The 13,339-nt window shown below is 37.5% G+C and overlaps 1 protein-coding gene across 8 annotated transcripts in view; it reads right to left on the bottom strand.

The window, feature by feature from the left end:
- Positions 1 to 12,978, bottom strand: part of ubr5 (ubiquitin protein ligase E3 component n-recognin 5) — a 46,491-nt gene extending 33,513 nt beyond the window's left edge. For 4 of the 8 annotated variants that reach the window (XM_017309575.1, XM_008431778.2, XM_017309578.1 and 1 more), the window contains exons 1-8: positions 12,690 to 12,978; positions 5,859 to 5,903; positions 4,733 to 4,814; positions 4,416 to 4,492; positions 3,245 to 3,364; positions 1,679 to 1,979; positions 1,441 to 1,600; positions 558 to 707 (exon numbers count right to left, since the gene is read on the bottom strand). In XM_017309575.1, the coding sequence (XP_017165064.1) occupies positions 558 to 707; positions 1,441 to 1,600; positions 1,679 to 1,979; positions 3,245 to 3,364; positions 4,416 to 4,492; positions 4,733 to 4,814; positions 5,859 to 5,903; positions 12,690 to 12,751 (997 nt within the window). In that variant the 5' untranslated portion in view covers positions 12,752 to 12,978. The remainder of the gene's footprint in view (positions 1 to 557; positions 708 to 1,440; positions 1,601 to 1,678; positions 1,980 to 3,244; positions 3,365 to 4,415; positions 4,493 to 4,732; positions 4,815 to 5,858; positions 5,904 to 12,689) is intronic. The other 4 variants (XM_008431777.2, XM_017309577.1, XM_017309576.1 and 1 more) reach the window with 2 other exon arrangements.
- Between the last annotated feature and the right edge of the window lie 361 nt (positions 12,979 to 13,339).

Below are 13,339 nucleotides of genomic sequence, written 5' to 3'. Positions count from 1 at the left end.
AAAACCAGCATGTTTTCTAAAGAAAGATCTTGCAGCTTTGCTGTACGACTCTCTTATAAAGTCTTGCACATTCTGGCTTTCTTGTAACCTAAGTGAATAATAAAAATGTCACGACGTCACAGAAAACACAGCTTTATTCCAAATAGCTTCCTACTTCTCTGACTAGAGTTTTAACCTCCTTTCTAACCCAAACTGCGCCTTCTTCAGTCTATAACCACATCTGCACTGAAGACTGTTAGGTATGCTGCATTAACTGAATGGAAAAGGATCGGACATGAAAGATTCCTACCACCTAATCAAGACCAAACAAGCTGAAAATTGTCAAATTCCAATTTTTCAATGCATTTCTGTTAACCAGTAACGTTACAAATCACATCTATATCTTTAAAGAACATTTCCATACACCTGCAAAACTCGAGGGTTTCATTTTGATTTAAGATGGGGAAAAACCTGCTTATTGTTTAAAGATTTTGAAGCCACCCCGACAGAAACCAGCCATCACCAGTGCTGCCACCAAAGCCTTCCTGTGATTAGTCATTAGTGAGCGGCTGCGTTACCTCTGGAGGATCCCAGCCGTGACAGCGAGGAGCGTCTGAAAGATGGGTAGCCGAAGTAGCTAATGTCCTCGGAGAACATGGCATCGGCGTCGATGATGACGCTGGGATGAGCCGAGTGGATGTCCGCGTCCAACAGGGACATCAAGTCTTCTGCGTGAAAAAAAACAAGAAAAAGATCCGTGTTTAAGGATCTCTGTAAAAGTAGCAGCATTTCAATCATCATAACTAAAACCACCACATTCTTATGAGCAGTAATAATGGAATGTTACAAATAGGGCTACAACAAACAATTATTTTAATAATAGTTTTGACAATTAGTTGAATAAAAAAAATTGCCGCAATCTGCAGAATTTTCATTTATCCACTTAAACCTTGTCTATACATTATTAGAAATACATTAAAAGATGCAAATAAATGATTCAATTCCAGTGAATGTAAGTGTGTATAAGTACATGTTTCCAATGTTAAGTCTGTTGTTTGTAAGTTTGTTATGTCCTAAAAGAGAAAATTCAATAAAATATATTGGGGCGGGGGGGTTCAATTTCGTTTTTAAACAAACGTTTTTCTAAAATGCAATGACATACCATTCATTTAGCAAATTTGAACCAGGTAAAGCTAAAACACCAAGACTTGAGGAGCTTTGGCTAAAATATAAGTCCTTTAATCTTAAATGCAGATACATATATATTTTTTACAGTTTTGGCTTTATTAGTGCTCTGAAAATTATTCACAATAATCAAATTGATCATGATTAATGGCAATAATCAAATTAATCACAATTAATCTTGATTAATCAGGATTAATTAAATTGATCATAATTGATCACGATTAGTTACAAATGCATTTCTGACGCTGAGGAATAATTGGCCGAATGTGTTCCCACCTCCTGGGAGATAGGACTCGCTGGCTGTGTCGTCGCCATCGTCTCCATCTTCGTCATCACGACTCAGCAAGTTATTGACAGCGAGGTTAACGTCAAGGTTAGTCCGTTGGAGTTCCCTGATGATGACGCTTCTTGACTTCCCCTGTAGGACAACCTGGGCCTAGAGGAAAGCACGGGTTTATTACAAAATATGCATAGTTAATTCAAACAAAATACATTGCTAAAGAAACAGCCATACCTGCGTAATGAGCTCTTCTGGAATGACTGATGCTGGGATGACTGGCTGTGGCTGGCTGCCAAGAAGCCCAGAGCCACGGTCCCTTCCCGTGCGGATCACTCTGGTCTGGCGGCGGGAATCGCGAGCCGCCGTTGATGACCTGCCTGACGTACTCCCACCTCCACCGCCGCCGCCTCCTCCTCCACTCCCTCCTCCTCCGCCTCCACTGCTGCTACCGCCTCCTGCTCCGCCACCGCCTCCTGCTCCTCCTCCGCTCCCACCTCCTCCGCTGCCTCCGTTCACCCCGGAGCTCCAGCGACTCCTGTTACACACACAGCGGGAAACAGTCAGAAACAGCAGCCAGGAACTTAGAACAGATGCAAATCACACATCGGGCTACAACAGCATTACATCCACATTTGTGTTGGATTTTTTTAGATGAGCAAAACAGAGTAAGAAGAAAAACAAATGTACTTCTACACCTTTTATTCTAAATAGGAATCACTAAAATAAACCTCTACTACAATCCAAAAACAAACAATAAAATGGTATTAGTAATCAATTATTCTATTGATTATTCTGACAACTCAATTTTTTTTTATTATTACAATCGGGTCTTATTCTGAGCTCAAAGATTTTGCCTGTTAGATGAGGACAGTCATATATCGGGCTGCAACTAATAAGAGTCCATCGATTAATGTGATTTTTAGAAAATTGGCACATTCTGCAGTTTTTTCATTTAACCACTTCAGCCTTTGTTATACAACACAGAAATATATTAAAAGATGCTAATAAGAAAATAATGAAAAATCATTTTTAAATAAGAAAATGTTATTGCTTAAACTACAATAACAGCATTCTTTTCCTGCACATTTCATTATTTGTAGCAAAGGATGCACCAGCTGATCTGTTAATAATTTTTTCATTAATAATTTGACCTTAGAAGGTGATAATAGATTTTAACTAAATTTGAATACAGGTGAAGCAAAACTGCCACTTACGAAGTCCTACACGGAGCTCTTCAAGTTTTATCCATACAGATAGAGGATTTTTTTTTATTCATTTAGTTTTTATCTTAAATGTAAAATGTATATATTCTTGTAAAGTTTTGGTTTAGATACAGCTTTGACACATAGTTCTTTCAGTAAATGGCGAATTTTAGTTTGTGTATTTTAAAGTTGACGTTTAATCGTTCATTAAATTAGTTGCAGATTATTTCAATGGTCAATTAATCAGACTAATTCGATTAATCGTTTCAGCCCTAGAGCACATTTATTATGATAGTTCAAATAACGAGTTGCTTGCATTTTAGAAGGTAATTCTGAATTCTGTGTGGAACAAACATGTCAGGAGGAAAACCAAAATATTGAGGAAAGAGATGGTTATCTTTAATAAAAAATAAAAAAAAGAGAAAAGCTACTGTTTTATTTACAAGCTGTTATTATTGGGACACATTTCTCGATTCCGCCTCCCTCTGCGGAGTGTAGAGCACCGAAGCAGACAGAAAACACACCCCTAACCCGCTGCTGTCCTCCAAGCACCAACCTTTCACAGGACCATATGTCTGCCAGCCCTGCCAGAACTTACCCAAGGGTGTTGCCTGCCAGTCTGCCCAGTGTGTCAGAACCAGACAGGAACCAGGGTGGATCACTGGTCCTGCCTGGCCTGGAGCTCCTTCCTGTCCCTGAACCACTGCTCAACTTTGAACTGGAAACAAAAGATGGGAGACGAGTTACAAACCTACAGCAGTCCCAGTAGGACCGATAAAAGGTTGTTTTGTGTTTTTTTATTATTATATATATTTTCTTTGCAATCCTGGGTCAGCTGATGGTAAGGTTAGCCCAGGATTATTTTATTACTCTGGAAAACAGGAGGGGTATTTTTGGAGGCCAGCATGGCAACACCCTTGGGAATCAGAATTGTCTGCAACTCGTTCCTCTTTCAAGACTTTTCTTTTGTAAAAAAGTTCTTGGGTTTTGGGGCTGCAATTGCTTTCTCCTATTTTATGATGAATCATAATCTGCTTCAATCATTTGCTCTAAAAAATTTTTTTACTACTCTACATTTTGTTTTGTAGTAGCAAGAAGACTAAATTGCTAATTAAACAAAAAGATTTTTTTAAGGCTACTTGGCAATTTATAGAAAATGAGTAAAGAATCAAATTGTACAGAGAAAAGGCACTTTTGTACTAGATTTTAAGATCCTGACTGTATTTATTAAACTTTTATAAAAGATATTAAATTACGGAAGAAATCAGGCAGGCCAACCTGCCAAAGACACCCAGTCATGTTTTGTCCTTCCACCTTTCCCACAAGACCCCAAGTGTGCAACATAGAAAGGTTGTGACAGTTTAAAACCAACTGATTCAAAAGAAATAACCAATAAATATTCTGTTGGCAGGACATCAGTAGCAGACATTCAGCCAAATGCATAACCAGTCAACCCAAAAGGCAGCAGCTAGTAAAAAAATAATAATAATTCAAAAATTCGAGAAAAAAATACTTCAAAATAAACACTCTCAGAAAAGCTTAATATTATTTAAAAAGATGCTAACCGATAGCTTCAACATACAGCTCTAAATGAAATGGCTATTTATCTGCTAGATGGAAATCATCCAAGCAAAAAGGTTTAATTCTACAACAGAAACTACAAAATTAACATATTGAAGAAACATGAAATTAATATTATAATATATATATATATATATATATATATATATAAAATCATCTCCAGGACAGAACCTAACAAAGTCTCTCACCCATCGCTGCCATCCGGTTTGCTGAGCTCCAGGCGATCGGGCTGAACAGCAAAGCTGATTCTGCAAACCCGTCCATCCTAAAACACATTAAGGACTCTCAGTGCTGCACACTTAAAGCTGTAAAGGTCACTCATTTAAAACATTTACCGACATTTATCAAGCATTTACTGCATCTTATGCAAAAGGCAATTAAACAGTCTTCTAGTCTGACTAAAGGAACAGTACAGACGTTACTTAAACATATTTGCAAAGCTCAATTGAAACCACAAACCAAATATTTGCCAAATGCCAATGGGAAGTCCGTCTTCTAGACTTACCTCCAGGAGAAACCCGGCGTGGTTCGGACCAACAACACACTGCTTTAGGGTGGCCTGCTCCAGCAGACTAAGATGCGGATGACTGCAATGAGCAAAAAAAAAAAAAAAATTAAAAATCAAAGGAATAATGTTCCCTATCCAAACCTATTTAACCTAAGTTTCAAATGTCTGCCTATATATTTCTTCCTTATTTTAATTGTAAGTAGTTCTTTAAATGTCCTGTGAGATAATATATTTACCCATTTATCCATAACAACTGGAACTTTCAATATCCAACACGTTATTTTCGCAATTTACCGTCTATTAAACGAGCGCCCCCCGGATTAATTTCATTCTCTGCAGCTGCAGCTGTGAAATTACCGTAATAACCCAATATTGGCTGGAAAGTGCAACATCTCCCCTTTCAGAAACGGTTGGAATTTTTCAGATAGCGCTGAGTGTGGCAGAATTACGGTACTGCAAATTTGGTCGTGTTGTCGGCGACACGTTCTGGTTTAGAAGGAAATGGTATCTGTTTAAATAGGTATGTATTGATCCGCTTTTTCATTTCCAGGTTTAGGTTTAGCATCGGCAGAAACCGATCTGATGCAGAAAAACAGCTGAATTGATTTAAAACGCTTCTTTTAAAGTAAAAAAAAACCAAAACAGACATAAATGTCCTGAATTACATATTTATAATTCAGTACATTTAAAATTACACATTTGTAATTCAGTAAAAAAAAAAAAAAGGTACTGAATTACGTTTTGTACTCTGTACCAGTACAGAAAACTGAAATATATCAAGTAGTTTCACAATACCTTGGTCAAGTGTGGCAAAAAAAAACAACTTTAATTTGTACAGTCAGTGTAATTAGAAGCATAACAGTCAATGTAAAAAAATAAAAAATAAGGATAAAGGAACTAACAAAAAAACAAAAGGTTGACCACTTTGGTCAAACATGAAAAAAATAAATAAACTGCAACAAACCTTTTAAATGGTTTAGAAAGTGCAATTAGGAATTCTAGATAAACTGTAATAAATAATAAAACATGGCATTGCTCCGAGCATAAAACATAGAATTAGAGTGAACAGATGCAGATATTATCAGATCTTTGCATCTCTAAATTGAAATCCGACTCAACTCACCTGTTGTAGCTGTATTTGTTGAGTTTCTCTGAGACTTCCCGAAGCCTGGACGGAACAAACAAAACATATCAACACAAAGCAAACTAAAATAAAAAATAATAATAATAATGTTCAGAAAATAAATGAGACAAAAAAAAGAAGTTGTCCTTCCTTGGAGTTCGACAAATGTGTGCAACCTTTAGTCATATCCTGATCTACCACATTGTTTTACCAGCTGCAGGCTGATGAAGGGCTCAGCTGACATGTTTATGTTATTATTAAAGAAGTGGAAGCAAATAGCTGCTCTTCTTTCTGCAGTTAAACCCTGTCCACTCCACTCTGCCCAGGATAACAAGCCATGGCTTTCTTTACCATCTTGTCCTGATAAATATCCTCCCCCTTTCTTTTTTTACACTTCCTGTCAGCTTCATGAACTTCAAATTGTCAGGAGAGTTGTTATTAGATCCATGAAGACTTTTAGTAGCTCTGCTGTTGGTGACCTCACACTCATTATCCCCCCAATAAATCGAAAGCATCTCAATCTCTCTTCTTAAATAAAACTGCAAAGCTCCAGAGAAGCAACAGACCAGTAAAAATAAACCATTTTCTATGACAGAAACAATATATAAATAGCAAAGTATTAAAAGGACACACTAGAATAATATCCGACAGGGAAACAGGATTATGAAGATCAAGTATGAAAAAGGAGCAACTGCTTCACTCTTTGCTCTTATTAACGTTTACACATTCTTGCGCTGGAATGTTTACAGTTTCCGCTACGGACGGGTTTTGAGGAATGTTTATTTGAGGAGTTTATAACTTCTTTCTCGATGTCTTTTTCACCTCGAAATTCCATATGGAAATATTTGGCATCTACAAGGTACTTGAAGAAAATCTCTTGACACGCACACACGTTCAGGTAGAACTACCCTGGTGGCAACGGTGCATATAAACTTTTTCCTAATCATTTTAGTATTTAAACAATGAATGTATTTTTATCTTAAAATTTGAAGCATTCCTACACAAGACATTTGTTTTTCTTTGTTTTTTTTTTTGTTGTAGTTGTGGTTGTTGTTGTTGTTTTCGGTCATGCGGTTATGATTTTGATCGTTTCCCAGACAATTTTTTCCAGGTTTAAAAACCTGTAAAAATCATCCGTACTCCGCCATCTTTAGTTTCACTGATTTGACAAACGACAAACAATTGTCTGGGGTTCAGCCTTCAAAACAGGTGGAAGTGCACATCAGACAGCTGACTTTACAAAATAAGAGCACAGTAGTGATGCTTCAAAAACAAACAAAAAAAAAATCCAAGTTTTTTAATTTATTATTATTATTATTATCTCTAGCAGCTGAAATCCAAATTTAGCAATTACTCTGAGTAATTGCCATGGTGGATGGATGCTCACATCAATTCAGATCAAGTTCAACAAGATACAAATGCCAACAGAGAGTAATAGAAATATAATTATGAAAAACGCTGTATGGAAAACATTGGCAAAATACACCTGATATCATGCGAAGTTCAACATTACCAAAACACTTCTAAAACAAAAGTGCTAGCCTGTCAAACTAAGCAATAAATCAATTAATGGCATGATGAATTAAAACAAGCTCAATACTTTCCATATGCAAGATTTTATTGGTTCTTTTTTCTACCAAAAACTGGACAATAAAAGCTTTGAAAAGATTTTTTAGTCTCATCTAGCCCCTTTTTACGAAGGACAATTGTGTTTACAGAGACTTCAAGATTCATTTTATTTGTTGTTGTTTTATTTATTTTGGACATTTAAAATGTCTTCCAGTTCCAGTGTTAAATGCTCATTAGAATTTAAAGTTTATCGAGTTTTGGGAATGTGTTCTTCCATTATTATGCCATTACTGCTACATTACTTGGAAATGGTCTCCAAACAAAATTATCATTTATAGCAATTGCTTGTGGGACAATTTATCACCCAGTAAAATTTGTTATCATGTCAGACCCTTGTAGCACCAACATATTACTCAGATTACAACACCAGATTATGATGCTGGATTGGAATGTTGTTCTTTCAGAAAACAGACAGAAATGACAAAAAGGTTTCTATGTCACAATTTTAAGTGTTTTCTGAAAGAAGCTCGCAACTAAAATTGTCAAGGAAAAAGATTCTTGGAAAACATAACTGCCCGTTTCTACAAAGACTCAACAGATTCCCTGGTTTTGACCGTCCTTTCCTTTCACTCTGAGGTCGAGGTGACTTGTGCTTGTTGCAGCTCTGCATGAAGTAGCCTTCAGAGAACAGCAGCTTAGTTCCCTCACTTCCTCCAAAGCGACAAACATGAGGTACATATCAGCTTTTCACAGGTTGGATTCAAGTTTCTGTTGCGGAGGGATAAAAATACAAAGTGTCACGTTCACACATGCAGCTCCTAATAAAGTGCAAACCAAACCGAGTCAAATCTGTTGAAGAATTTTTAAGTCACGTTTTTTTCCCCAAAGCAAAAGCTAACATTTTCTGTTTCATATGAGACTCCAGAACATGACGGGTTGAGTGATATTAGAAAATCTTCCAGTGGGGATAATATTGGTAAATATTGCAATATGAGTTGTTATATGCGTCTGTTTTCATTTCCTCTTGTTCTCATCTGAGCTTCCGTCACTCTGTGACCTTTTAACGTTTCGGGCAATGTCGTTAGAGTCCGGCATGGAGCATCTGCTGTGGTGAGACTGTCCAACTGGCTAAATATTACATTAGCGTGAAAAATTCATGTTCATTACACGTGGAATATATTAGCCAACAGTCGATGCACTCTGAGCCGTCCTAACTTCCTACGTTATCTGTGGCGAGGTTGTTACTAAAACAAGACAACGGAAACTGAAACTGAGTAAACATTTGTCGTTAACGGAAATAAATAAAAACAGCAGTTAATGGGGAAAACTAGGACTAACTGGAACTATATGGCCCATTTGTAAAACGAGCTAAAACATACTGAAGTTGTAGATGTAACAAAATAAAACTAAACTATAACACTGGGTTATAAAAGAATATTTTTTGAAAGTTGTCCATGATTTTTCAACTGAACTAGGACTATTTTGCAGCGCTGAATCCAAAACCGACGTCCGTTTTGCTCCATCAGGTCAGGTTTTTCTTCTAATTTGATTGAGAGAAATCCGATCTTCTGACTAAATCGATGACATTTTTGTGACATCAGTTAATTTCTGTTAATATTTCTCATCCAAAAAAGGTTTCAGAGAAAAAAAATTGTGTTCCAACAGAGCGTATTAATTAAATGTTACACACTTGAATCTCTCCTCCTGCTCATCACTCATTGATCCCAGATTCTCAAGAAACCAATCCATATGTGGAAACAAGTAATGCATTTTGATGCTCATGTTGCATCCATAGTTCAGAAAGTTGATCTGATTGAGCAAAACCAATTGGATTTTTGGATTCAGCACATCAAAATGACCCTAAAACAGTTGAAAAACCCCAGACAATTTTTTTTTGGCTGTTGACCAGTGTAATGAAAAACCCAAAACCGATGTGTAATCATGGCAATAAGGCAGCAGAAATATTTCATTTCTTAGCCACAATGTTCAACAAGATGGAAACCAGAAATGTAAACGCAGAGTCATCAAGACCTCCAACTTCGATAACATCACAACTCAAGTACCAGCAAGTGTTGATCTGTTTAGGGTCATTTGGAATCTAAGAGTATTAAGGAAATGATATTTACTGTTTTTTTTTTTTTCCAAAGTCCACCCATCCAGATGTTTGAGCAGTTCTTTTCAGGTGAGCCACAACAATCCTCCTAATCTTCCTGGAAGGCAGCTTTATACAGTCAGTCATCTCAGACACACCAAAACACTTCGATTAATGAAAGGCAGAATTTGTGTTTTACTTCAGTTTTACTTGCAAACTTGCGCGTCTTTTAAATGGATCCACACAAATATAACAATACTTCAGTCCAGCAGGAAGCAGCTTTTTGAAGAACATTACTCAAAACTACATCAGTATACAACAAATTAAATGCAGATTTATGCTTCCAAATTACAAGCTGTGTGTTGGTATTAATTTCTTATGCCATAAGTAAAATAAAATTATTAAAAGGCCGTTTTACCCCTCACAAAGCAATGCGTACAATGAGCATGCATCAGCCCAAATTTCTGCAGGGATCCAGGAGTAAACGGCTCAAACCAGTCATTCTGTAAATGACACATTAACTGTACAGGATGTAAAAAGACAATTATCATGTTTTTCCAATGTGATAATCACAGTTTAATGTGATTATCACAGAGTTTTTCACTAAACTCTGAAAAGCCCCCAAAACAGTCACAGCTATATTTTCACAAACTGGTTTGATGAGGTCATCAATAAAAGCAGCAGCATTTGTTTTATAATATAATCAATTGCAATTATTGTGAACTGTTCAGGCGTGGCTGCAACTTCTTTTTTTTTAACAACCAGCTTGTTTGTTTCTACTATATACACGTATTTATTCAAATACACTTATTTATTTTCACTACCTTACAGAGATTATATTTTTGTACATTTCTGGCACAATGACAATAAAGAAATTCTGAACCTTTCTTCTCTATAATGCTGTTTTATTATTAGAGAATAATTTTTTGTGTGGGATTGTGACTGTAGAAAAGAGCAAGGTAAAAATTAAAAGATTACTGGTAATGACTTTTTCAATTCTGCAAATAGATGCTATGATCCTGCCAACTTAATCTATTAATGCCAATTTATACAAGCAGAGATGCTCGTGAACGTCTCTCAATCCTGATCAGCTGTTAGAACATAGGAATTAAACATAGCTTATTAAGCAGTATTTATTGAAACCACCTGGTAAAATAAACCCAAAAAAACCCCACCACTCTGAAGAGAACCGAGTCAGAAATAACGTTTATAAATTCAGTGGAAAATAAATCAGCTGTGAGCGCAGCGGCGAACTGACCTACTTAAAACTTCAGGATGAGTGGCTTTTTTTTTTCTTCTTTTTTGAGATGAGAGACAGCCTGCCTCTTTTATCCCGACACCAATCTCACATTTTATTCTCGTTGAACTGCTTTTATGTTTTTAGATTCGGAATGCAACACAAACTCTGGAGTTTTGATTGGTTCCCCGTGAGCCCACCCCCCAGCTCCTCATGAAAACAGCTTCTTTCCTCTGGCCAGTGGAGAGAACCACCAACTTTGTACACGCTGGAACCGGATTGGTGGAAAATTCCCTAGAGCAAAGCTGCATCACCTATGTCATTAAAATCTATAAAACTTGAAGGCGGTACGGGCAGGAAGCCCACCAAACGGTGCGTCCACGCAGCCTTCTGCAATCGAGATATTGAGATTACACTTTGATGTATTCAGCTCCACCTTCTGCAACAGTGACAGTAAAAACAAAGCAGTAGCGTGTCATAAAAAGACATCTAGCTGAGGAAGTCGGACCAGATGTTTACAACAAAAAGCTCAGCTGGACCAAGCCCTTCTTATTTCAGATGGAGGCCCACCTACTTGATTTGACAACCGGAAGTTTAGTGATAGCTATGAGAAAGACTGGAGGAGTGAAAAGGGGGGGGGGGTGATCTCTTAACAGCACATGGTGACAGACACGCAGGATAGAACTGCCATGCCCTCTTTAGGAAACCAGTGGTCCATGTCACCAATATACTTCTGTGGTGGTTCTCACCAAAGATTGCTCTGGCAGAGTAAACTGATCTTTCCTGTCAGACTGAAGCCCAGTTAAAATGCAACTCTGCTTTAATCTAGCCTTTAATCTCAAGGTCACTGTGTTAAAAAAAACCCCAAAACCCTGACTTCTCACCTCTTTGTCTTTAAGTGGAACAGCTCATTAATCAGTTCGATCTCGAAGGATAGTATAAATAGATGTAACATAAATCACATGTTGAGTCAAACTACACAGAGTTCGCCCAAATTCTAGGATCGCTTTAACGCAAATACTAGCGATTAATTACTTCTTTTTTTTTTTTTACGAATGTAAAAATAAAGTAGTAAGAGTCATAGGACAGAATATGCAACAGCACTGTGTTATTGAGGAACTTTGCCTTTAAAATGAAGCTAGTATTTGAAAGAAATGCGACTTGATTGTGTTCAGATTACAAAAAATAAAGAAAGAGCAGTTTGAAACCCTGGGCTCTCTACTGTTATAAAGTCGATAAGATTAATGTAAATGTAATGTTGCTAGCTCTGCTTCGCCGCAGATTTTAGATATGCATCTGAGTGCGCAACGTTAGCAACAAAAGATGAAGTAATTCTTCCTAAAATATTAGTGAGAAAATGTGTAACTAAGTTACAAGATGGGGAAAAAAATGAACCAAAGACTATGAAGTAAGAATATTTGCCTTTGTTATGCGCGTGGCTGAGAAAACCTAGCCAGCTAGCATTCGTGGCTAACCAACAGTTAGCAGGCGTTAGCTACTTCATTGATCATAATAATCCCCCGAACGCCTACAAAACAAATTAATACTCATGCCCCAAGTGGATAGACGTAATTTATGCCAAAAGCGTGAACATTTTAAAAATGGTTGTGTTAAAAGTCCAACATTTCCCCTCTCTTGCCCCCCATCCCCCAACCCGCATTGTCTATCTCAACTTTGAGTGCGAGCCAATCCGTCCAAAGAACCAAGAAACGTCCTGCTAGCCTTTCACAGTTAGCAGCTAGCTAACGAGGACTGCTCAAAATGCCGGGCCTTCTATCATCCCAAAGGGCTCATATTTTAATCGCTAAAACCCAAAAGCAAACACATGACAGTATCAACATCGGCGGCGAACACAACGCAGAGTGCACTTCAACGCAACCAGCCCATAAATAGTGACTTAATTTGTTCTTGTTCGTGTACTGCAACAAAATACCTGTCATTGAGCTGATCCTCGGTCCCCGGCAACGGGTGAACAACGAAGTGAATAGATGTCATGGAGTCAGTCCAAAATCACACACAGATGCGTGAACGGTGTGGAAACTGTTATTCCTTCAAATACTGTACGTATGTGCGTTCATAGGAATCGTTTAATTGCGAAAAACCAAGAGTTTGGATCCCTGCCTCCTCACCCACATGCCGCCATCTTAACTCTACCGAGCTTCTTCTGTTAGTGTTGATAAGTGCACATGCAACCGCTCCACTGCTTGGAGCTCCAGCACAAACAGGAAATGTGTTCAATTGGATCGGAGTAGCCTCGAAAATTGCCACAGGAGCAATTTTGCAGAGAGGAACACCATCAAGCTTCAAAGTGTTGGTTCTGTCCAAAGGCATATACTTCGTCTTAGTTCATATGCATTTAGTTCTCGATAGTATTTAAGTGCTAAACTGCCGTCGGTACATAAAAAAAGAGTAGTTCAAAGACAGCAGTCAGTTATGTCATTTTTTTCTCTTGAAAAGACAAAACAGTAGAATAAAGACAATATCTCCGACCCATACAGTCAAACGAAGAGACTACATTGAACATTTGTTGTAAACCGCATTAGTATAGTGGAAGTACTTTGGAAACATATAATGGCTGATTAT

Source organism: Poecilia reticulata, linkage group LG16 (assembly GCF_000633615.1).
Source record: "Poecilia reticulata strain Guanapo linkage group LG16, Guppy_female_1.0+MT, whole genome shotgun sequence".
NCBI lineage: Eukaryota > Metazoa > Chordata > Actinopteri > Cyprinodontiformes > Poeciliidae > Poecilia > Poecilia reticulata.
This window is presented reverse-complemented; position numbering and strand designations above follow the sequence as displayed.